Below are 26,686 nucleotides of genomic sequence, written 5' to 3'. Positions count from 1 at the left end.
GGTGGCCCTACAGCATTCTCCACAATTCCAGGTAATTGACTGATGTGCCATCTGTGCAGTGGGCATGGTGGTTCACCTTCATAACAGATGCTGCCAACCATTCATAGTAAGGGCCCAACCAGTTCTTCAACAAACATGAGCTTTTCAGTCATCTGTTGGCCTTGTAAATATAGTGACCAGAGGATGAGTTTCCCACTCAGAAATACTCTTGACTATAGCCTGCTTCCCACCACAGCAAAATCAGGCTGTGATACCCCGCCCTGCATGGGAGGATCATTGCCTTTCCAAAGGATCAAGTATCTCCTTCCATCTGTTCATTCTTTGATATATTTAAAAAAAAAAAAACCCTATTGGTTTTCATTCCCTCAGCAAATACAGGTCTGAGAGCATCTTCCTCCTGTGGAGTTGTGCCAATAACGTCATGAGAGACTGATAATTACAAAGTAGCCATTTTGCTTGCAGAATATTGCATAACCAGTTGATAATATACTCCATGCTTTGGAATCTGTATGTAAGTGGGGTGTCGGGGTTGCCACTTTTGGGGGGGGGGCAAAAATTATGAAAAAAAACCCCAACCCTGTAGTTTATCGTGCTACAGATTCCTGTTGCTAAAATCCATTCCAGATGATGTCCACCTTGAGTTCATTGGTGTACAGTGAACTTGTGGGATATTGCTATTAATATTCTTATTGCACCTGCTTTTGCGTCTTTCAGATCCCCATCTTCTTGCAGGCCAGCAGCACACCGCCAAGAAGGTCCCAGTCTATTTTAGAACTAAATGGTAGCCTTCTGCATTCTGTACTGTAGTGACATACAAGACAAGACAAAACCAAGTCACTTTCCAGATAGTTGCTGTTCATAAAAAAATGGTGGATCTTTTCATCCCTTCTTAGGGTGGGCCAGTGTTGGGTAAGTGTAGGTTCTGTTTTTATAGTTTATTAGCAGTACAGTACATCAAAGTGGCTGCTTCAAAGCGAGATTTTGTGGAGTCTTCTGCAAAAGCCTCCAAAGGAATTTTTTGAGCTACTACCCCAATGCTGCACTGTTCACTGAATTTATTGTGCCTTGTATATTTAATTGGATAGGTATAATATTTTTTCAGGACTCCTCTGCCCACCACCATATGTTCAACATTCTCCTGCTGACTTAAAAAACTTCTTGTTTTATATAGTGACATATTGCAAAGCAGTAAAAGTGACAAGATGCTTTGTGGCAAAGGGGTTTGTGTACAACAGCCTACTTTTGTCCAGTGCGGGCAAAGAATAAAGGACGCAAGATTCAGAAGCCAATCCAGGAATCCCAAGCAGGTTTGAGCCTGGTCACAGCTGGAATCCTTCGATGAATCCCCTTTGAGTCCCATAAGATGGGGAGGGAGGAGTGGAGAAAATTGTAGAGCTCAAACAACTGTGAAGTATAAGATGTCATTGATGGGGGGGGGGGAATACCGCCTCCTGGTTTCAAGAACTGTTTCCTGGATGCTCTGGCTGGAAGCTGTATGGTTTGTATTGTAGGGAAATAATTTTTACTAATTCCTTCTCCTCCTCCCTACGCCCTTGTGGAACATCCTAGAAGAGAGTGGAAGGTAGTGGGGCCCACCAAATGAAGAAGGAATTTTTGGACATCTCCAGACTATCTCAGTCTTCTTGCCAACAAAAACCACACTTCTGGAGTAGAAATCTGGGTCCAATCTGTGACATGCACACCTCGGCAACTGAGAGTATATCCAAAATTGGATAATGAGTTCTTGTCTACACACACTCATGCCCCAATAAATCTGTCAGTCCTTAAGGAGCCAGAAACCACCTCCTTTCACAGGCAGACTTACCTACCTTTTGTTACAGCCGCTACAAAGCATGATTCATCTGGAAGATTTCTGACCATCTGTGATAACCCGGGAGAGAACAATGCAAGGTTAGTTCTTGGCTAGACTCCTAAATGCCTGCTTTTTGTTTTGTTTTTAACTGTGAGTTGCCAGGTTTGATTTTAAAAAGAGAGCTCAGCAACAGATGGCCATATGGCAAAGCAGGATTGTCAGGAGGAATAAAAGCCAGTGGCATGGATATAACAGGTGTGCATCTGTACATAGAAAAAGATGGGCCATAAAAGGCCAGGAAATGTTTGGGGAAAAGGACTTAATAGGTACGTAATTTAGTTTGTCCAAAAATCTGTTAATATGAGAATCCCCATAAATGATTGTGTAAAGCGTAACTCTTTCTGAGCTTAAGCAAAGTACAGTTTTGAACAGCTGAATGACCAGAACTTGCATTTTTTATTTAGAGCCAAAATATCATACTTGGTTTGTATGTCCCCAACATGGCATCTGTGGGTACTACCGTGTATATGCTATAATCACCTCTCAGAGCCTGAGAGGAGCTTGGTCCCACCTTGCCTTTTTGCACTTTTAAACAATCTTTTAATTTAAAAAAATATAGGTTTGCTGCAGAACAAAACATGAGCCTTCAGCTTCATCTTTTTGTCCACAAATACTTCTGGTACCCAAACTTGTCCCATAAGCTTTCTTTACAAATAAAAATAATGGATAGTTACAATCTAAGTGCTTTCTTTGGAAATACGTTCACTTGCATAGAAAAAAGGCAAAATAAATAATGGGAGTGACCTGCAGAGGGGAATAGATAGTATTCGTTATCATTGGCAGGGTCCCCAATTACAATGAACAAGCAAGCGACCTCCCCATCTGCCCCTAGCCAGCCCCCTCCATGGCTGCCAATTTACCAGAGAATTCACATCTTCTCAAAAGTCCAAGCATGCTCACCAAAACCCACTAAAATTGGGACCCAGGGTTCAGGATCAAGAAAGGGAGTAGCAAAGTGACTGTTTCACTAGGTCACAATGTGGCTTCCTTATTACGTGAACTCAGTTCTTGTGGCTTAGCATGTTGTGTGACCCCTGCCAATTATGGTTAAGTCAAGAAAACCAAGGTGAGTTGTGAATTAGAAAATCTCCAACTCATATCTCATTTCTGCCAAGAGTTGACAAAGCAGCCTTGGGCAAGAAGTCTTTTTTCAGCCCCAGCAATCTGCAGTAAAGCAAGGGACATTTTACTGGCCTGCCTTTCAGGATTGATGGCATCCTTTTATCTGAAGATAATCTATAAAAATCACTGGTAGCTATTTTGGTCCATAAGAAAAAAACTTCCCAAAACAAAATTGAGGTTTTATGACTAACTAAATCATTAGTCATGCACATGGATTTTGAGCTACCCAGAACTCTTCCATCTCCCTAGGGCATGATGATAAAGCCCCAGTCTACAGTTTTTAACTATTTTAAGATGCAGAGCAGATGGAATTAATGCAAAGAGGCAGATGTGTTATGACTGCAGCTCCCAGAATTTCCAGCCATCATGAAGGGAACCAAATTGGGGAAGGCAGGATTAGACCGATAACCCTTTTCAGAAGTTCATTACATATTGAGAAGACAATCTGAAAAGGCTGTTTGGCTAAATCTGCACAAACATCTTCACATTATCAGGACGTAATCAATAGAAACAATGGTCCCCTCCCCCCAGTTCTCAAACTCATAGAATAACTTGTGAAATTGTGAAAACAGATTTCACGGCTTCCAAGGCAAAATCAACCATTCATTCGTTCATTCATAAATACGTACATACGTACGTACTTTCTAGCGCTTACTCAGAATTGTCTCCATTACTAAGCATACTACTTGTAGGACTTGTGAGTCATACCTATGCTGATTTTGTATAGTATGCTTTCGAACACTTGGGTACGTGCTATGTAAATGAGAAATATTACTACTCCCTTAACTTCCTCCCCCACCCCCACTGGCTAGTTCACTTGCTTAAACCATTTGGAGCTCATTCTAGGTTGCATTGTGCGGGTTAGTTCTGTGGGCCTTGCATTGAACCTGGGGTTATCCAGATATGCTGGTGATTATCTGATGATTGTGGGGGTTGAATTCCAGAGCATCAGAAGGGCATGACATGGGAATACTGCTCTATATTTTCACAACCTGAAATTCTACCAACTAGGGTAATGTAGTAGCTGAGACTGTGGTCTGGTCTGTTTCAAGCAATGCCTGTTTAATATGTCCTTTTAATCATATATGACCATAATCCATTCTCAACTGCTACAATTTACTATATGGGGGGAAAAGGCCAATCCATTGGTGTCGGCCAAAGTTAAATACTGGCAGAGATCACAAAAGATGCTAGTGTGTTGACTGAACAATTGAACAAAGAAGTCAGCAGAGGGCAAGAGATGGTTAGTTTAATCCAAAACAGCTTTGGGGTTATTAGGGATTAAACTATTCTTCCCAGTTAACCATGTTTGTATAAATAGCAAAACACATCTAGCTAAATCCTGCTTAGTTCTTCAAGAAAAAGAGCTGGAGACACAAATGGCTGAAAAAGCTTCTCCACCACTAAGCTTACTGCTGAGGCTAACAGCACCGAAGACACCTTCCAAATAGTGATTGGCTACAGGGTCCAAATCGCGATGCTGCCTGCCCTATCGAAGGAGATAGGGGTGCTATGAAACTGCCAGGACTCTTCTAGTTTGAAGATCAGCAGATGTGATTGTTGCGGCCAGAACCCTGCAGCGCTAAGCAAAGATTCGCCAGTGCAGGGCCAGAATGCTGCAAGAATGATATTGTGATCTTCCAATCTCTATTCTTTAATCCTTGGGGAGAAGGATTCTGCCTTTTATGTTTCTGAGAGCTAAGGCTGAATAAGTGAGTCCCAGCTCATTCTTAAAAGAAGGCTCCTCCGTACCTGATCGTTGACGAGGATGTGAATTCCTGTAGGCCCCTGTTTGGAAACTTGCTGGACCTGATTGACTGGGAGGCTAAGCAGTTCTGCCAATTTATTAGTCAGCTCCGTGGCAGTCAGTTCTTCCAGATATAACTCCTGGTATATCACTTTGGGGAAGGAGCATCAATGCATGAAAAAATGTGCAGTTTAAAAAAAAATACATTTAAAAAAAAGAGGTTACCCTCAATTTACACAACAAAATTATGCCATCAGTGCTTAAAAGTTGTGAAGGAGAGACTGTAGTCCCCAAAGTGAGCAGCACAGCTCCCTTGGGCACCTTTGTGCCTGCAAATTCCTCCCTTGCAGCCTTGCCACCCTCCACCTCATCTTAATTTTTGTAGACTCTTTCATCAAAACAAGAAGAAAGAAACCGAACCACCTGGCATGCTGCAGAGTAAAAACACCAGCCTCCAGCATCCTCATTATTTACAAGGATGCCTCTGAGTCCTAAATGAATCCCTTGGGCATTCTTAGAAAATGGTTTGGTGCTTTGTTTGGAACTATGCCCATCTGGCAAGAAAAACTCAGAACTCAGAAGGAGCAATGGGAGTATCTTTGATCGATTCTCCTCTTGGTAAATTAGTGTTTTTGCAACCAGCCACACCTACCCGGGAACCATTTCATGAACAGGGAAAGCGTCCCCCAAGACAGCTGTAACTTGCTGGAGAATTCCAGAGTTGTCCGCAGTTCAAAGCTGCTGATGTTAAATGGAACTTAAACATAGCTTGCAATATTGCGATTTTTAAAAAATGTGCAGTAGCGTCACAACAGAATGTGTGGCTAAAATGCCTTCTAGAACGAAAATCAACGGAGACGTGTTTGGATTGCTTGCTGGGAGGCATGCACAGGTGTCCAAGGATCACCTTTTTGAAATAATTCTGACTTACCAGATGCTGGGTTTGGGGAGGCATTGTTCCCACTTGTTTCCAATTCCTTGGACACATAAAGAATGAGACGAGGGCGCACAGACCTGGGAAAAGAGGAGGAAGTCAAGTCACTTGCTGTGATTTACCAAGATCTGGCAGGACGAAATGATTTCAAGGATTAGCTAGAAAGTTCTCACCAGCCGTGAACTCACTTGATGGTAGGGGAGTCTGCGGGGAGGGTGGTCTAAAAAGTCAAGATAACGGCCAAAACTGTGAAAGTGAAGCCCCACCCCTTTCATAATTCAGGCAAAGGGGCGGGGCTTCAGTCACATGGTCGCTTAATGTCCGTGGGTGAGCTATGCCTTCAACCTCACCGGTGTTACATATATTTTCACTGCAAGTTTAGGATGGCCAGATACAAAAAAGGACAAAATTCCTACATATCTAACAGCCTGATAGAAAAAGGATTTTCAACCTCTTCTCAATTCTCAGACTAAGGAGCCAAATCCTCTTTGGTGTTTGGCTATTCTCCCTAAGCTGCTTTTGAAAAGCTCCAAATAAAAAAAGTATTACTTTGGGGAGATGGGGAATTATTTATTTGATTTAGATTCAGTTGTTATGCTCCGACAAGCACTCAAGATAGCTAACAGGATGTAAAACAGAGTATGAGAAGTGAAATACAGATTTAAAATAACAATTACTGCTAAAGACATAGAATTGGAAGCTACCTGGGAGGTAATCCTAGTCCAATCTCCTGCTCAGTGCAGGATCCCCCAGACCAGAGCATGTCTCAGAGAGGACTGTCCCACCTCTGAAGACCTGCAGTGCATGAAAACTCACCAAATCATTATAGCAGCCTGTCCCACTAGCTGACAGCTCAAATAGTCAGGAAGTTCCTTGTGATGTCTGGCCTGAAGTCCGTCCTTATAGTTAACCCCCGGCTCTGGTTTTCTTTTCAAGTAATCATTGAACCACAACAATACTTATTTTGAGAATGGGGTAGGCTTGATTTTACATTTCACCATGTATTTATATGAAAAGCTCAAGCCTGACCTTTGGTGACTTCATGGACTGCTCTGTTAGTTTTCTTTGGTCTCCTGCGACAATAGAGATTGCTCACTCCTTCTTTGGGGTGACCAGATTTTTTAAAAAACCACTATCATTATCTCCCCTTAGTCATCTTTTCTAAACATTTCCAGATCCTTTAACCCAGGGTTCCTCAACCTTGGTGACTTCAAGTCCACACATCTTCAAGTCACCAAGGTTGAGGAACCCTGCTTTAACCATTCCTCCTAAGGCTTGGTTTCCACACTCTTCATCTTGGTACCCCACTTTGGAACTTATTCCAATTTGTCACTCCCCTTTTTGAACTGTGGTGCCCAGAACTGGAGACCATATTCCAAATGAGGTCTGAGCAAAGCAGAGGAGAGACTAAGATTTAAAAGCCTGGACCAAGAAATGTTTCTTTATGAACTTCCTAAACACTGAGAGACTGGGGACCACATGCTGGTCTTATGCTTTGTGTACTCCATAGTTTGGAAACAACATGGAAGACAGCTCTTTTCTGCAAGTCAGAAAGATGAGTCTCAGACAACAGGAGCATTTTCAAAAGTAACTTTCCTGCTAATCTTAACAACTGGACAGAATAATAATGGGAGAAACAGTCCCTTAAGCACTCAAAGCCTAAGTAATTTGTGGCTTTAAAGGTTTAAATTTTAAATTGTGCCCAGTAACCACTTGGCATCCAGTGCAAATTTTTGTTCTTTCGCAATATTTTTTCTCTTTTTTCATAATGTTTTGAGATTTTTTTTTAAACAGTCCATAAGCTTACTACCTTTGTTTATAACTCCATACCTAGCTTTTAGAGCATTTGAAAGTCTGATTCCATCTGCCATTCCACAGATCTGTACAAGGTCAGTGCGCGAGAGTTTGAGCAAATCAGTTCCTATGGGAGAAGAAAAGAATTTGGAATTTGCTGCTAAAATCTGCAATCCACTGATTGGGAAAAGAAAAGGACAGATGGATAGATGGATGGATAGATGATAGAAATTAGATGATGATATAGATAGATGAGAGAGAGAGAGAGACTGTAGATAATTTTTAGAGGGCATGGCAAAATTGAATAAATGTTCATTTCACTACATTCATTCTGACCCATCATGATCCTTAATGTAGTTAGAATTCTTTTTTCATATTTCCAATATCAGGGATAGACAGAGCCCATTTTTCATTATTATTTTTATAGCATAATCAATATCTATGGAGCTTTGCAGAGTAACTTAAGAAAAAAGGAAAAAGGAAAAACATCTAGCCTAAGAAACTTGCAATTTAAATTCAGCTTTGATATTTCCCCCTTCCTCTACAATCAGTTCAGAATAGTAGGTATTTTCTCATAATTTAAGGAATGCTGGAGAAAACTGGGATGTTTCCCCACACTTAACAAATGTGTGTGGGGTTTTTTTATGGTCTGATTTAGGACGCCATAAAAGATATTGGCCTCGGCAAAATGCAAAAGTGCAAGGTTGCACACACTCGGATGAGTTTATTGGCACCTGTACCCGAGAGAGAGAGAGAGAGAGAAAAGTCTCACCTGTGTAGCTGGCAAAAACCCGGGAATAATTGGAGAACCTGTTTTTAAGCAACCACTGCTGAGTTTCCAAAATGGAGGCACTTGGACTCAGGGTCTGAAAAGAGCAGAAAGTGAACAGGCATATTTACCCAAGCCTTGGGAATCCAAACAGCTTAGAAGAAACTCCCCTCTGCAAACTGCCCAGGAGTTGTGATGAATACAAGCTGTATTTACTCAGATGATGATGAGAACACGTTCCCTGGAAGCTTAGAAGCTCTTGTCTAAACCATTGCTTTCTTTTCGGGATTGAGTTTGGGCACAGAAAATTTATTCTAGTGCTGAATTAGTCCATATAAATCCTACAGCCCCCAGTGGTCATCCCTACTCCTTAAGTCAAGATATGTAGGTATAGATTAGCTGGAATGAACTGAATATGTATGTATGTGTGTATGTATGTATGTTTTCAGTTACAGATCAGTTTCTTTTGATACTTCATTATGTTCATATTAGCATTGGAAGCCACCTCAATTTAAAAAACTCTGAAAAACAACTTATAATTATTGTAAATAAATAAATATTTTCCAAAGAAAAAGAAGTCTTGGATCAGAAATCTTATACAACTTTAATCTTTGTGCCATAGTAATGGAGAGTTGATCCCCAAGCTAGCCAAGGAGTCATATTCTCTTATTAAAAGACTTTCCTCCTTAATCCAGATGACAGTGGTTAGTTACTGATACACAGTGATTAGACAAACTCTTCAGCACATGCTGGAACATGCTTTTTCATTATGTTCATGTAAGTGCTGCTATCGTATGAATCCCAGAAAGTAGAGTTTTACTTCAATATCAGCTAAGTAATTCACATTTTGAGGGATTTGGTAAATGCTTCCATTTCAAAGACACATTTCAAATCTGAAACTGTCAGTTTGAGTGTAAAACAGCCTATGCTATTCTTTCAAGCTTAAAATACCTCCGAAGCAATAAAAATACCCTCATTTGCAGTCAAGACAGCTGTTTCAAACTCATAACAGGCATTTTCAAATACAGAACAGTTCCGATCTGAACTATTTTGCACACCTCTCATATCCTGCTCCACCATTATGGCTCCAGGTTACATGGGTAAATACTTAGCCTTTTCATTTTCTAAAATACACGAAAGAACTATCAGAATTTTCCTATATTTATTGCAGCAGCTGAAAAAGTTGGAAATAATGAGAAAAAGAGAGTTCTCAAAATCTGTGGGTTAGCAGCTTCAGTTACAATAAATTCAGTGCTCTAGACAAAGTAGTGGCCAGGCACCCCCAACCCGCAGATGTTTTGGACTACAGCTCCTGATATTCCCAGGTTAGTCTTACACATTTGGAGGCCAAGGTAGCAGGAAAAGCTGGTTTAGGCAGTAGTGAATCATGTAAAGCAGAAGCGAGGAACCTGTGGTCCTCCTGGTGTGCTGAGCTACAACTCTTGGCATGCCTTACCATTGGGCCAGGCTTCTTAAGGACGCTGGGGGTTGTGCTTCAGCCATATCTGGAGCACCAAACATTACCCATCTTTAATTTAAGATGATATAGGTAGCGGTGGGGATACCAATATCATCTTAAATTAAGGATGGATAACCTTTGGTGCTCCAGATATGGCTGAAGCACAACTCCATGTAGCAGTGGTGATGAGAACCAGTCTGGTCTAGTGGTTCAGGCACCAGGCTAGAAAGCCAGAGATGGTGAGTTCTAGTCCCACCTTAGGCATGAAAGCCAGCTGGGGGACTTTGGGCCAGTCACTTTCTCTCAGCCCACTATGTCAGGCTAGTGTGACAGCTAGTGGGTGCAACCAACGGATCAACATTTGGTTGATCTGGAAAAAAAAAAAAAAAGCGGACCTTGCATCTGTGGGAAAAGCATTAGGTTGAAAAAAAAAAGTCGTGGTGGTGATGTCCTATGTGTTTTTTCCTCCCCCCAATAAATGAATGTTGAGGACAGCACCACCATTTAGCTTAACATCTTAATTAAAATGTTGATGAGCCAACATCAGTTAGCTGCCAGCTTTGTGTATGTTGGATGTCCTTTCATGAGCTAAATTTCATGCATTTTTAGTTTTGTAATAGCTGGCAACAAAACTGTCCTTTGCCACCAGGGGGCACCATTACATTGTGTTTCGTTGGGAAAGGGAGGCACTGCCTGAATAAAATTTTGTCGGTCCCAGCTGATGGCAGGTAGGGGTGAATTATGAGGTTTCATCAGTCTGATGCAGTGTTTCTCAGCCTTATCAACTTTAAGATGTGTGGACGTCAACTCCCAGAATTCCCCAGCCAGCATGCTGGCTGGGGAATTCTGGGAGTTGACGTCCACACGTCTTAAAGTTGATAAGGCTGAGAAACAGTGGTCTGGCGTCTTTGTACAGACAGCCGTTTCTGCTGGTCACCTCATTTAATCTCAGCCTAATGCTGGTGGCTTGCTGAACTCTGCACTAAAGCAGAGAAGACAGAGCCGTCAATTAGCAAGAACTTTTGATAAATGATCAGGTCATCTCATTGTTAACTAGTAGAACGGTTGACCGAATGCACTTTGTCTGAAAAAGTTTGCTTTTTATGCAGAACAGGATCTGGACAAATTCAAAATACCGAAAGATCCTTCCGGGTTTTCTTTAAATTTTCTTTACGTTATTTTATTAATAAATTTTATTTTCATAACGGACAATATGGCCTTCATAAATAGTTCCGCCTTCCTAGAGATGCTCTTTGTTACCTCCGCCACACTCTCCGATGAGCTGTCCAAGGCATAACCGGGTGAGGAGCAGACCCTGCCGAAAAGAGCAGCAAAGGCAGTTATCTTACGGGGCTGCTATGGTGTTCCAAGAGCCAAAGTAGAGAAGCTGTGCGGCTACAGACATACTGTCCCGTGTACCTTTCAGGCGTCTGAAGCTTGAAGGGGTGTGGAGAGACAAGACCGGGCGTTGCTGGAGGACTGTGGAGGCTGCTGGAAACTTCAGGCCATGGGGCACACTAAGGAAAAGCATAGGAAGAAATAGGTTGGAGGAGAGAAATGTTAGATCCTGGAATTTGCACTGTGCAATTGCTGAATTTAAAGCAAGTTTACCGTTCTGAAATGGAGCAGAAAACTCTGGGAGAGGTCATGGCTGGTTGGCGTACTGGACTTGAATATACCACGTGGCATTTCACTGCATGCTTCACTAGCAAAGGTATGGGCACATCAGATGTGTTTTGTGTAATCCCAGCTCTTACAGTGTGTACAGCGTAACTTATGGTTTAGTGAAGTAAGTGAGTTCAGCCATTGTGGCTTGTTCAACAAACCATTGTTAAAACAAACCAAGGCTTTGTGAAGATGTGTGAATATATATAGCATGTCTGTCAATCCCAGATTTTGGAGACTACAGCAAGGGAGGCCCATCACTTTCATATCCTCTTAGTGAGCTTCCAGAGATACTTTGCTGGTTGACAGTAAATAAGGAATTGTTCTCTATTAAAGCTAAAAGATTTACTGTACTACCAAAAAGAAATAAACATAGATCATGTGAAATGTTATTTTTGCCTTTTATTTCCATTCCATAAATTAACCTCTACAGGGTATCCTTCTTGGACTGACTTCTCATGTTGCTAATGCAAGCAAGCTTTCAAATCACACCAAGCATTTTGGCAAGACAGCGGCTGGGATGAGAGAAGAAGCACGTGTACCTCTGTTAATACTGTGCTGTCATAGGAAGGCTGGTACTTCTCCCGCTCCTGAAGGGACTGTTTTTCAATCTTCTCCCTATCTGTTTTTTGTTTCCGGTCGGCTCCTTTGGGCTGGGGAAAAAAAACCCTCACTTAGAATATAACAGATATTCAGGAATACTGACACGTCAGCTAATCATGCAACTCATGTGACTTCTCTGCAGACAGTTAGTGTGGAGGTGGAACATGTGAACCATCTCTTGATGGTTTTGTCTTCCAAACAGTGTGAATGTTGTTTCTGGCATGCTAGATCCTTGATGCATGAACGATATTGTCCAAGGCTGTTATCACCCAACAAAAGTGTGTATGGACCAGCCCTTAATTTAGCTGCCATTCACACGTCCCATTTCCAAACAGAAAAGCATGCTTGGCAGCAGTGCTGGCTCAAGGATCAATGGTGCCCCTAGGCCCATGTGAAGATGTGCATTTTTAGAATGGTTTGGAAGGAGGAGCAACGTTGGCATCCCCTAAGCTTTAGCACCCTAGGCCAGTGCCCGCTCAGCCTTAGCCTAAAGCTGGTCCTGCCTGGCAGTGATTTTTTTGCTCTGTCCTGCTTTCACCGTACTGTACTCAGGGCAGGGAAGAGGAATTGCAGTAGGGCTTTCTTGTGAGGGGCCTGCTTTCAGCATCAAGTGTGGTCCTACTGAGTCAGGCAGTACCTTGAAGACTTTGATGAGACAGCTGGCGGAGTGCAAGTGTTCCACGTGTTCATCCTTCTCATTGGACTTGAAGGTGTCCACCTGGATGCGAAAGGGGACCCCTTTTTCCCCACCATTCTTACGAAGTGTGAATTCAGTACTAATGCAATGGACCTGTTTCAGAAAAAGAAAGAGGAAACAGACAAGCCCTCAGTTGGGAGGAGAGCTGCTGGATCAGACCATAAGCATATCTAGCCTAATCTAGTACTTGGTCCCCAAGTGGCCGCTGCAGGACACGGGCACCGTACCATCCCTCACACATCCTTGGTTCCCAATAATTAGTGTGGAGGGGCAATTAACTTACTGGAGGTAATATATAATCACCATAACTAATCAACTTGCTGAAGCCACTGAAATTTATAACTACTCTCACATCTTAGGAAGTTCCCTTTGATCAGCTAGAATGAGTACCAAGGCCATGTTCTAGCTGGTGTTGTTGACCTTGACGGGCAGTAGCTCTACACAGTTTTAGGTCAGAACATTTTTTTTCCTAAAAAAGTTTCCATTGTTACCACCCTGGTTCCTTTCGTGTGGAAAGCAGGTACTTTGGTATTGATCTACAGCCTCTATTTCCCAAGCCAATTTTGCTTCCCCTGTACATAAAAGCTGGGGTAATACAAATCAATTCTTGCAGTTTGAAGGTCTTTTTTTAAGTAGCAAAATGACAAAATGTCATTTGTGCACAGGGGAGTGGAATCAACAGGAAGGGTGGTCACAGGTTTGTCAAAGTATAACAAAAATCGGGGGGGGATAATTGGGGGAGTACCCCTAATATAATCTGTGCGCTCAGTAACCATGAAATGTTGACTAAGTTGGTGAGGAAGAACGAAGAAGAGGGGATGGCTGGAATCCCAAACAAGGAACAATCCATGCTGACCCATCTGGTTGCAAATTCCCCTCTTCCACCTCCACCCTATGAATTTCTATCATCATGCCAATACCCATCTAGCATACATTTCTCTAGGCAGAGAATTTGGGCTTATTTTTTGTAAAGCAGTGACAATTTCAGAATTGTGCAGGAAGCCAAAATGGGGGGAGCTGAATCACGGTATTGGCATGGGCCTGTTGGAATTCTGCTTTTTTCTGATTATGGGGGCTGTCATTGTTTTTAAGCCTGTTAGAGGGTTTGCACTCCCATTCTCATATAAGCGAAGGAAAGGGAAGGGGGACAAAGATAAGCCTACAGACCAACAGGTTGCTACCCACCTGCACAAAGACCGAAGTGCGCTTGGTTGGGTCCCACAGGAATTCCACAGTATTGAGCAAGGTGGAGGGCATGTGGGGCTCCAGAATGCCCACAGACATGGGGATATCTATAACAGGCCAGAAAAGGAGAAACTGGTCAGTACCTTCTCACGGAAAGGGAACAGAGCATCTGGGGGCAGGGCAGAGAGAGCGAATTGTAAGGAATTAGCTGTGGAAATCCCAGTCTGATCAAGTAAAGCAGTGTTGTCCAAACTTGGCCACTTTAAGATGAGTGGACTTCAACTCCCAGAATTCCCCAGCCAGCATGGGGAATTCTGGGAGTTGAAGTCCACTCATCTTAAAGTGGCCAAGTTTGGACAACACTGAAGTAAAGGAATCTTTCCCACTCTCCCTTTTTTCAGATTCCTTCTCCTCACGTTTTTCATGGGGATGTTGGCTTGGCAATCCTTTAGGCCCCCTTCCAAAGGGAGGGGGAGGGGTCTGCACAGAGAGGGTAAGAAAAGTCACGAGTCAGCCACAACTGGGCCGTCAAGGCTCTGCCCCTTTTAAAAATGCATCATGGTTACAGTGATCATATTTTCTTAAATAAAATAAAGGACAAGCCTGAAAAAGGGGCAAATCGGGAAGAGGTTCATGAGGATTTTTAAAAAAGCAATCGTTTATGTTTGTAACTTTGTTTTACAAAGGAAAATTCAAGAGGAACACCAAGAAAATAAATAATTAAAGAAATCTAAAGGACAGCTTTCTGAAATAAAGGACTGTCCTTTATGATAAAGGACATATGGTCCCTGTAGTCTTGATGATGATTGCGGCCACCATCTTGACTTTTTTGACTCCCTGAGGATGCTCTGCCACAGGGTACCTAAGTGCCTATAAGGGCAGTGAGCCATGTGCTTTTAGAAGGCTCTTATGGTAGGGTCTGATGGAGCTGAGGATGGCAAGTAGAGATTCAAATGAGAAGGTTTTGCCAACCAAGCACAGACTAGGAGGAGAAATAGGGAAAGCACATTCCAAGTTGGGGGCTTGGGTAGGCAATACCACCAACCCCCCCCCCCTTTGAAAATACACCTTACCAATATCCAGGATGCGGTCACCTGGCCTATTCCATCTCCATCCCTCTAATTGTTGGTGTTCTGTGTACTGTAGTCTTCGGTCATGGAAGACCACCCTGATTACACTCTGAGCAAGGAAGAGAGAGAGATCCAACATTTCCTGGATCCATTTCTACCACCAGAGAGTTGCAACTCAGTCACAACTTGTTCTTCATTAGGCTGCTCATAGGAGAAATGCTGTGAGATTGATTGATGGATTGCTTTAGTTAGATTTAGTGGCTGCTCATTTCCACCAGACCAAAGAGATGTTGGGGTGGCGAGCGTGTCCCTTTCCTCCTGAAAGTTTGGGCTCTGTGACTTTTGCCCCAAAGACACTGAACTGGTTGAACTACATAAAGTTTTGTTCTGATTAATTTTCAGTCCACTGTCTATTGAACAAGATTCTCTTCAAACTCTGTGAGCAAACCATGATGGGAATATCCTGTTCTGTTAATACCAACATTTGAGAGTTTCTGAAAAAAACAATTGTTTCTCTGGGAATTAGTGATTAATTTTGGGTTCTACTGGCCCCATAGGCAGTGAACTGAATCTTTTTAAAAAAGATTTGCAGTATTTTGTGTCAGTGAGTTCCATAGGCTTGTTATTTAGTGTAAGATTAAGCCTCATGAGGATCCAATTTTCAAAAATGCCAGTCTGGTCTCCCGTCCTATGGCTCACCTTCAGCAGCTTCCGTCCCTCGGCAAATTCTCCTATTTTGGGATTACACAGCATCCGGATTTCATATGATTGCCCTAGAAAATAATAATATACCATACTGAATGGGAGATTGGCCAAATATGCCAAAAATTGCCCCAAAATCCAAAATATCATCTTTAAATTTTACATGTTGGTTTTCTAATACATTTTATTTTATTTCTTTTTCTTTTAATGTATTTATCAATATTTTGAAAAGGAGAAGAAAAAAGAGAAAATGAAAAGAGAAAAGGAAGAAGAGAAAAAACATTCTCTTAGGTTTCTAATTAGGTTTTCTAATGTTTTGAAGTGCAGGAGCTCTTAAGGCTAAACTGTTAGATGATACTAAACTATGATTTGCTTAACCATACTTGAATAACCCATGATTGTGCTAAACCTACATTCACCAAGCACAATGGCACAGTTCACACCACATACAAGCAAAGCATATTCTAGTTAGTTTAGTATTAATCTTAAATTTAAAGTTAGCTTAGTTTTAATCCAACCAACCACAGTGTCATAACCACACCCCCACAGAGCATCTATAATTTTCCTTCTAAAAATGATCAGTCAGCCTCCTCCCTTGCTTGCTTATAGCAGTGTTTCTCAACCTGAGCAACCTTAAGGTGTGTGGACTTCAAAGCCAAGAGGGGAATTCTGGGAGTTGAAGTCTACAAATCTTAAGAGTTGGTCAGGTTGAGAAACGCTGATTTATATGAATAAACATATCTAGAAAACCCCAACAAAATTAATCAATAAAGAAATCCTTCCATGAAAGTAGCCTCTATTGATCTCAGTAGAATTGACTTGTGTGTGCCTAAATTCAGTGGCTAAAATACACCATGCTGCTCTGGGTTAGTGTTAAGCCAGACAAAAAGAAGAAGTAACACATTGTGCAGACCCAACCCATGTGGCTAGTTTTTGGCACAATATATTGTGCAAGCCTTGACAATGAGTTAATTCAGTAATCAGATTAAGCATATTATGTAAACACAGCATACAGTTCTAACGAAAGATCTCCTGCTGGATAAAATGCAACCTTTAGCTTTTAATTAGAAAGGCAATCCATCTTGCAGTGTGTTAGGAGTTAAATTCTTGAAAGCCTTATAGTTACCTGGTTCAGCTGTCAGTTCATGGAAGGTCTGTAAATTACCTTTCTCTTCCAACAGTTGAGGCTTTGGGTGGTGTGTGTGTGAATCCAGTCATTCTGTGTCACTATATGCTGTATGGAACTTGTCTGTAGTCCAGTGTTTGTCAACCTTGGCCACTTGAAGATGTGTGGACTTCAACTCCCAGAATTCCCCATGCCTGGCTGGGGAATTCTGGGAGTTGAAGTCCACACATCTCCAAGTGGCCAAGGTTGACAAACAATGTTGTAGTCTATTATGTTTGCCACCAGGGGGCAACCTTTAAGCAGGACTTGGTCACTTTTCCTCACTCTCCTGCACCTCCCCTCCTGAGACCTTACCTTGGTTGAGATAGGTGAGAGTCTCCTCATGCTGTTTGACAGCTGGAGAGGTAACAGCACACAGAATATATTGGAAAGATGGACAGTGCTGCTCGGCTGACGTTGAGATATTGTTTGGTTCTTCCTGCTTTAGGAAAGGCAGTGCCAGTGGCTCTCTGCAGTAGAGAAAAGGGGATAGATAAGAGATATAAGACTGGGTGACCTTGAGCCAGTCACATTCTCTCAGCCCTAGGAAGGAGGCAATGGCAAGCCACTTCCAAAATTTTGCCAAAAAAACTGCAGGGACTAATCCAGGCAGTCGCCAGGAGTCAACTGACTCAAAGGCATAAAGAGAGAGAGAGATTCAAGTTGTGTTCCAAATGACACACATTCAGAAGCTGAGAAATGACTGCACAAACAATTCTACAGTCACATTTATTTACTGTATTTATTTATTCAATTTGTATAGCCACCCATCTCACATTTGTGACTCTGGGCAGCTGACATAATTAAAACAACCACAGAACAATAAACAAATTACAAAACCAGCACAATAAATAATGCCATTAAAGCTAAGTTAAAACCATAAAACATAATTAGCGGGAAATTACAGGTCATGCATCAGTCGGTACAACCATCTTTCAGGCTTCACACCGCCACCAGATCCCCAAGCACGATGACAACACTGTGTCTTCAGAGCTTTTTGAAAGGCAAGTAGACTTTGTGACATCTTGCTGCGAGTACCTGTGTAGTATCTAAATGGTGGGATGATGAAACCAAGAGTTCTAAAATGTATTTTCTCTGTGATTACTTGTGATTTTTGCACGTTTTTTTCCCTCTTTCAGATAACCAGGACGTAGCAGATCACTAAGGTTGTCTAATCCTTGGTTGCTTCATGTTAATAACAGCTAAAAAACCTTTCCCCTCCTGCTTCCTGCATTTCATTCCTGAAGAACACCTGTTTGGGATAACAAGGATTTTGGTGCAAAATGACTTTTGAAATTCAGTTCCTGTACTGATCATAAACTCCTGAACTGAGAACATGCGCAGAGGCACTTAATTTTTAGCACATCACAAATGCCGGGGCCTCTATTTAGCATCTGCTTTGGGTCAGCAGATCTAGCAGTTTTAGTAAAAGACGGGGGAAATTTTACAAGCCCACCTGTGATAATATGTAATGATAATGTCCTTAAACTAACCATAATTTGAATGCTAAGTCTACATTGGCTTGTTTACTTTTAAATTGGCTCTTGTTCACATTCTGTTCTGCACTGTCATTGTTTGTATTGATTTTACAAGTATACAAGTTTCTTGACTGCAAAATATGTAATTAGTCTTTATCACAATATATACCAGTGTTAATCACAGCAACAGTTTTGAAGGGGAAGAGGGAAGAGAGAATATTCTCTTTCAGTTTGCAAAATCTTCTCTGCCTGTTCCCACAGATAGGTCATATACAAGCCCGGTTCCCCATCGCATATAAAAAGACTGCATCACGAAAAGGCTTTTGTAAATGTCTCTAGCCATATTGCCAATAATAGAGTGGCCTTGGGCCAATGGCTGACTGTCTACCTCATGTACTTCACAGAAACATGTAATGCTTTCTGCAATTAGGTTTCTGACCTTGAGCTCTCAAAACTGAAATGAATTTTTTTATATACAAATGTTTTGGTGCGTGGCTGCAATCCTGGACTTCAACAGGCACGGTGGCCTTCCTCCTGAGATGCCACTCAAGTGAACTGGGTGAAAGAAGGTTTTGCTACAGAAACTGCAGGGCTTATAAGAGAGAAGTAGCTATGGTAAACAGTAAGCAAGGGGGTCCAAATTAAAAATGGTAAAAGGGCTTGGGCATCATTAATATTTGGGTAGAAGAGGATATTTTAATACTTGGCCCCTCTTTTCCACAACTAAGGAGCCCTTAGATGTAACCCAAAGCAGATGATGGAAGAAAGGGAAAAGTATAAAGACATTTGAATAGCAATTCCAGAGAATAGTAGCTACCTGCATATTAAGGATGCCGACAGTCAAGGAACTTGAATGGAACTATGAAAAACCTCTCGGTTAGCCTCCGAACAAGATCCAGCTACTGCTGGATGTTAAACATGGCCAGCCCTACCACTAGACAAAGGACAGTGGTCTTCTCAAGCAGCAGCAGGGTGTCCGAGGATGGAAAGATGGGCCCCACACCCCTTGCTGTGCTAAGCTACCCACCTCCTTCTCCAGAAATTAAGACTGACACGGTCCTATTGCCAGTCCCCAAATGAGATCCACCTGTCACTCATGCCAACTTATACAAATTAACTGGAGAACGTGTGCCATTTATTTTTTTTCCTTGAGCTGGCCCTGATGCCAACAGTTCATTTCCTTCATTTAGCCACAGAATGGGAGAAACTGTGACGCTCAGGTTTAAATGGCTTTAAATTTAGCGGAGACCAACTTATTTATGGAGGAGAAGTCTTTTTATAGCAGATCTCCAGGAGAGCACCATGCAAATCTTATGTCAGAAGAAGGACAGCTCTACATACAAGATACTGGGAAGAGAAAGAACAACCTATAGCAAGTCTTCATCATCCCTGATAGTCTGACTGTGAGCTTTCCAGACATTCTCTGGAAATAAGCAACATTCTGGAAGCTGAATCTCCACAACTATTTCATACATCCTACCCTAAACAATTGGATTCACTTGCATGTTCTTCCCTTCTTGTAAGTCTCAGCTGTTGGCATGGCTGGAAAGGGAGGGGTGGAAAAAAGAAGGCTGCTCACCTTATGAGATTGCTGCCAGAGCAAGGGTACATTTCTCCCGGACTTGGCCAGTAATGATCGGGCTGGCTGTGCCAAAAAAGCATGATTGACAGATCTCCAAAGGCGGACTGGAGAAATGGCAGGAATTCAGGGAAGGGGGAAAATCAAGTCTCAGCTCTTCAGCTGTTACTCAGTGCTCTGGAGCGTCATCCCTTTTTTCTTTTTATGCACCTGCCGGCCAGGTAGGTGTGTGCAAGGAAAGGTGTTGTCTGATTGGCTGAGAGTGAGGTGCTGTGGCTAGCAACTTTTTAAATAGCTTTTCCTCTCAGGCTGACCAGAGCTATGTGTAGATAACTTTTACCACCAACTGCCTTTTAGTCATTGCCAAGAGCTAAGATGAATTTTCTTACCTCTGAAGAGACATAAGGAAGGTGTGGGATTGGGGAGGGGGGAGGAAAAGCAAAGAAATGCAGGCAGGCAAGGATAGCCAGTGCTTCCAACAGCAGTAAAGTTGCCTGTTTCTGTAAAAGGTTCACCAAATGTTGTTGGAGAAATCTCAACTTTTATCTATACATTCTGAAAAAAAGCCCCATCAAATGAAATATAGATAGAGATGTGGGATTTTTAAAATCCTCTTGTAAAAGTTATAATGAAGGAATGCAAAATAGATTTTTTAAAACATTAGATCAGTGTTCCTCAACATCGGCAATAAGATATGCAGACTTCAACAGCCAGCTGGCTGGGGAATTCTGGGAGTTGAAGTCCACATATCTGAAAGTTGCCAAGTTTGAGAAATACTGCACTAGATCATCATCACCATCACCATCATCATCATCAAGGTCCTATAGCAAACTGTATGACAGAGGAAACCATGAATTGAAATTTGCTTTCCCATAAAATGTTTTATTTTTTCATGCGCAGGTCAGTTAAAAAGGCCCAGGTGACAACAGAACATAAAAAGCAAGGCATTGTTCAGATGTGTGGTCTTGACAGAATGGCTCTGGAGTCCTCGCATCTTCCAATCCACACACACACACTGCTTTCCAAAACTTAGTTTGTTTCAAATGGTTTTGGCTTGCAGTTTAGCTGGAAAGGCTCTCGGGGGAACTTTCAAATGCATCACTACGAAGACAATCCACATCCTGCCCGGCCTGCAAGGGGGAAAAGGGCTGGGCAGGGCAGAGAAAGTGTCATGGTGGCTAGCACAGCAGCGGAGAGAGGCCAAGGCAACTGTCTGCCAACAGCTCTAATGACATAACCCCACTTCTCTCTCTCTCTGCAGCCTGATGGAAGAGGGACCAGCTGTTGGGATAAAATGTGGAGAGGCCCCATTATCTTTTATCTTTCTCTCTTTTTTAAAAAGCACAGTTCCTTATCAGAATACAGCTGAATAATTCTGAGCATGTGTAGAATGACTTTCCTTGAGTATTGAATTACCAATCAGCTCATCTGTACCTGAGAGAGTTTCCAGGGCGAATAACTCGTCTTTCTGGCTAACGTGGACTCTTGAACTTCTTGCTTTGGACAGGAGGGGTTGTTCAGTGGAAACTTCAAAAAGCTAACCAAATTATGTACTTTCCAATGTTGTGTCAACTTTAATGGGACCAACAATGAGGCTAGGCAGTAGAGCAGGTCATTTGCAAAGACTGGTGTCTCCAGGGACAGGGCGCAATTTCAATCCCCACTTCTAGGATGTCCCTAAATAGACCCATTATTTCTTCCCTGTACGTAAATGGTTCAACACTTTTTGAGCATTTATTTATTAGGTCTTTCAAAAAAAAATCATCTGTCTTCCAATAAACAATTACCTGGTCAGTTGACAAAACAAAACAGAGTGAAAATACAAAACAGAATGACAACATCATAAAACAGCAAAGACGATTGTGGCCAGAAGAACACATATATTAAAAGCTTTGCCAATTTGAAAAGGAGTTTGCATTGGCAAATACACTGTATTAGGTACCAGGTGAGCTTTCCTTGGGAGAAAGACCCAATAACAAGTAAGTAAACTTGATTTACAGTCAAAGACCACTTGTTATGCATTACACACAAATAAAAAGAAAGATGAAACAAATCTAAAATTATTCAATACATCAAGTGTTCCATTCTGTGAAGTGCACAAACACACACCATCTTTATAGCTCTACTGTATCTCAGTGCAAAGCTGTATCAAAAGCTCCCATACCGCGATAGTGCGAAACTCAGCCACTCCTTCTGTATTTCAAGAGATGAGTCAGGAAGTCTGTTTTCCTTGTCTGATTTACCAGGACAGTTAGATAGCAAAGGTATTATTAAATCAATGCACTAAACCGGACAAAATGGGCAGCACAATTATGGTGTAACTGGCTCAGGACCCAGAGAAACTTGAGTTGGGGACGGATTGCACATTCCTCCGGTAAACACGGAGGGTGCAACATGCATAATCACACCAATGCTGTGACTCAATACAAGTGTATCAGGTGGCATTTGTATGAGGATGTCACCCGACACCTGCCATCACTTTGGCTTCACCATGGTTTGCTGTGGATTCTGCTGTGTAGATGATCAGGCACTGAATCTTGCTAAAGAGAAAGACCTCCAGGGTGATGCACACATAATGGGACAAGGCCTTTTGCCCGTTATTTATTGAAACAGGACAGGGGGGAAGAAACCCAAACAGTAGGAAAACGAGAGGGAAAGAAAAAAAACAACAGCAACAAAAATGTTATATATATGGAGGGTTCTTATATGTGCATATGTGTATATAAAGTTTTACACAACAGTTACAATAAAGGACGACCATATTTCATTATAATCGTCCATACATAATCTACGTTTGTAAGCCATTCATTAATAAATATCATTCATAAACTGCAAATGACAGCAGGCATTTAGTGGGGCCATACATTTATCTTTCCAATGTGGAAGGACAAGTCTCTTAGCAATAAGAAGGGCACAGAAAATCCATTTCCACTATCCAGCCATTAATAAGTATGTAGTTTGTCAAATTAATGTCAAACTATTATGTGTAGTGACCTCTTCCCAGTATGTAACAATTTCAGGACAACTCAAAAACATATACAGTATTTAATAAGGCATAATTCTCATTGCATCTTCAGAACATGATGAATTATACATTCCTAATTCCTTTTCCATACAAATGTAATGGGATCCAGTACATCTGAAATACTATTTTTTGCTAAATAAATCATAGTCCAAGATCTACTGAAATTTTTGATAACAGACGTTAAGACAGTTTCACATTATTTATACAAAATGGGGATCTCCAATTTTCTATTAAGTCTTTAAAAGTTGCATATCAAATTCAATTCACAATTCACAGAATTTATATATATATAAATGTTATTAAAAGTTTTTAAAAGATTAAAAAGTAACAGAAAGAAAGAAAAGAAGGGAAAAGAGAAAGGACAAAAGTGCAAAAAGAAAAGATAAAAAGAAATGTAAAGAAGAAGCTTCCTATTTTCTTTGCAGCAAATGCAAGTATGATTACAAAATTATCTCTTACTCTATGGTTACAAAAAGAAAAGCTCTCTTTTTTCTATTCTCTAGGTTTTTTTCCCTAATCATCAAAACCACAAATCATCAGTTCATTTTTTTTCCTGTTTCATGCAAAAGTCTATAAGGGGTTTCCAGTCAGCAATAAACATAGATACTGTCTTTTCTCTGATCAAATAAGTCAGTTTAGCCATCTCTGCATGTTCCATCATCTTCACCAACCATTCCTCCGTTGTGGGTAGTGCCAAACCGTTCCACTTTTGAGCATATAATAACCTTGCTGCAGTTGTCATATATGAAAACAAAGTTCCATGAGTTTTTTCCAGCCGTCTGTCCATTAGTCCCAAAAGAAAGGCCTCTGGTTTCAATTGTACATTAGTCTTCTGAATTAGTGAATGTATCTGTATCCAACATTTTTTGGCTTTGTTACACATCCACCAAACATGATAAAATGTCCCTTCATGTTGTTCACATTTCCAAATTAATTTCACACAATGTCAATTAGATAACTGAGTAGGATAAAAAGCCTACTGCACAAACCACTATTATAATGATGAAAGATTGATTTTTCTGGAAGACAGAGACAGAAATTCATTGCTTCAACTCCAAAATAGCTCTCTCAATAAGTAGTTCTACTTCTCAGTAAGTAGAATCAAAGATTGAACTAAGGGACTACAGTGCCTAAGATTGCTTGTTGCACTTTTTGGATAAGATCCAGTGTAGTGAGAGACACAGAGAATGGACAGAAGAACAGATAAGACCTGACTAATTACAGGAGGAAATATATCTCCAGTCGGATGTGAGGGCGATCTGGCTGTGACATCTGTCACCCCATTGATCACCAGGGTTGATTCGGCTGATCTGGCTGGTTAGGCGGGTGTTCCCTTCCTCCCTCACCGATCCATGTGCATCCCTCCCGAAGCTGTGCACTTAGTGGAATTGGACAACCATTCCAGATAGAAGGGGCGTACCAATCTTCGGTCAAGGGTGTACGATAGCTGTGCTCCCCTGCTAGAACCTCCAAACAAGCTCAAGTCAGTCAACATATCAAAATATTGTGTGGACAGTTCTCAAACTAGAGAACCCATTCATTAAAATAATGTGGTCAAAGATACTCAAAGCCACTGAGAGATATTAGAGGATTTCCAGAATCAGATTTCTCCAGTTTGCTCACATCAGTCATCAATCAGAGTGACTCATGGTCATTTCTGTAGCAAGACTAAGCCAGAAACCCAACTGAAATGGGGCCAGATAATCAGCTGCAGTCCACAGTGTTTGTACCATAACCATCCACTCAGTAAGTTTGCCAGAGAAGAGATGACAATGTCAACTGGTTAAGGCTTAATCCTTGAGGTCCAGAGGATACATCTTCAGGAAAGGTTTCTCAGTTGCCTAATTCATGGCAATTAGAACATCTGTTCTTCCAGTGAGAAATGTATTCCTCCTAGGATTGGTAGCCCACATCTGACAGCTCAACCTTCCCTAATATTTCCAAATCACCATGGCCAACAGGCTGCTTTGGGAGTTGAGATCCCAATATATCTGAAGAACACCAGATTGGAAAGGCCGAGCTCAAGGCTACGAGCTAAGATGGAACAATAGACAGGAGGAAGCCAGACTCCCCCAAGTTCTCAATCTCCTTCTTTGGTGGCAGATTAAATTCATACCACCAGCACATGCCTGGACAGTATCCTGGGCATGATCTTTGACTTGGCCAACCAATAAAACCCCTAGCCTTCAAATATGGGTGGAGGAGAGCAGTTTTATTTTCAAATAGCTTGGCAAACCTGACATGTAATTGCCCTCCAAAAGTAAAGGCAACATTTGTCTCCTCTACCCCCCCCCCCAAGAATAGAAAGTGTTACTTTCACAAGCAACTGTCAGAGGGGCTGCAATTCTGGCAACGGACAAAATAAAGACCCCTTCCTCACCAGTAAATAAACATGTGTCCGCACATACAAATACCATAATGTCCTAGTAAATAATAATGTATAACATGAGACATAAAAGAAGCACTGAGCATTTCACCCACATAATTTTAGAGCAATAGCACATTAAAATGGCACATTATATTTATTTATTAGATTTATCTCCTATCTTTCATTTGCTGCACAATACATTGTGCTTCCTCCTGTTGTTTCTCCCCCAACAACAGCCATGTAAGACACACTGGGCTGAGAGAGATTGATCCAGAGTCACCCAGTGACTTCCATGGCTGTGTGTGATCTAGATCCTGGGTCTCTTGACTCCTAGCCCAATGCCTTAACCATTATGCCCCGTCAGCTTTTGTATCTGGAGCTAATAGGATGAGGGCTTACACTGCCACCTCTTTAAAAACCCCAAGACATCAAGCAGCACTGTATGGCTAGATCAATTCATACATTTAATTCCTGACTATATCCTGATCCAAAATCTTCCAAGACATTATGGGAAATCACAAAGCTAGTTAGAACCGATTGGCCATGTCTACCCAGAGTGCTCCCACCACAATTAAACCTCCCGTCCCCTGACAGAGGAGGGCAGGCGACTTGGGGATGATGGGAATTATAGTTCACATACAGAGGAGAGGAACTTATGGCCTTCCAGCTGTTAATAAACTATGATTCCCTCACCATAGGTTCTCTTTCCATGCTTAAAATCTGCCTCCCTGCCTGCCTGCCCTTAGGGGAACTGATCTAATAATGGGTTAACTTAAGAGGCAGCGCTGATATTAATTATTGTTGCATAGTAAAACATACAGTTGCCTGGAGCATCTAGGAGGTCAAGGGAAAAAAGAAAGAGATCTGACGCAATAAGAGAGTATGCATTCTTTCTGCTCTTGCACAACATTGCTGGAAACATTTCCATTTTACAGAGAAGTGTTATAAATGTTTCATTATATAAAGCCTCATAGTTGGACAATCACTACTGGAATGAAATCAGACCCGGAGGGAGGGGAAAATTGTTGCTTTCTTACCCGTTGCCAGATCATTTCCAATTGTGCTACAGTTTAGTAGCGTCACTTTCAGCATCATAAAAATTAAGTTCCAGCGTATGATAGTCCAGGTGTCATATTAGGAGAAGCCAAATTGCATCTGTATTTTCTACCCCAGATCTGCAGGAGGTAGGGGAAACATTGGGAGGAGAAATAGCTTGGTGGTAGAGTGCATTCTTTGCACGCATAAAGTCCCAGCTTCAATTCTCTCCAACATTTCTGGTTCAAAGGAACTTGAGCAGCAGAGCTGGAAAAGGCCTATCCCTGAACCCTTGGAGAATCATTGCCAGTCTGATCAATAGTGGGAAGACATTAAGCTTGCAGGACCTATTTGTTCCTTATAGAACCTCAAGTTCCCAATAATCATGCAAATAACATTTACCATAGGATACTTCT

At 41.6% G+C, this 26,686-nt stretch overlaps 1 protein-coding gene across 1 annotated transcript; it reads right to left on the bottom strand.

The window, feature by feature from the left end:
- Window positions 1-763: 763 nt before the first annotated feature.
- Window positions 764-19,925, bottom strand: LOC103057483 (transcription factor CP2-like protein 1). Its single transcript, XM_007422369.3, has 15 exons — window positions 19,843-19,925; window positions 17,101-17,255; window positions 15,618-15,691; window positions 14,922-15,027; window positions 13,849-13,955; window positions 12,604-12,756; window positions 11,906-12,016; window positions 11,118-11,215; window positions 10,959-11,013; window positions 8,243-8,336; window positions 7,507-7,597; window positions 5,674-5,756; window positions 4,748-4,893; window positions 1,830-1,881; window positions 764-801 (listed from the first exon to the last, which is right to left on the bottom strand). Exons 1-15 carry the CDS (start codon window positions 19,923-19,925, stop codon window positions 764-766), a joined length of 1,446 nt encoding a protein of 481 aa, XP_007422431.1.
- Between the last annotated feature and the right edge of the window lie 6,761 nt (window positions 19,926-26,686).

This window comes from Python bivittatus, unplaced genomic scaffold, assembly GCF_059951505.1.
Source record: "Python bivittatus isolate LINGU-HERP-01145 unplaced genomic scaffold, Pbiv_v1 ctg000410_np1212, whole genome shotgun sequence".
In the NCBI taxonomy this organism is placed as follows: domain Eukaryota; kingdom Metazoa; phylum Chordata; class Lepidosauria; order Squamata; family Pythonidae; genus Python; species Python bivittatus.
This window is presented reverse-complemented; position numbering and strand designations above follow the sequence as displayed.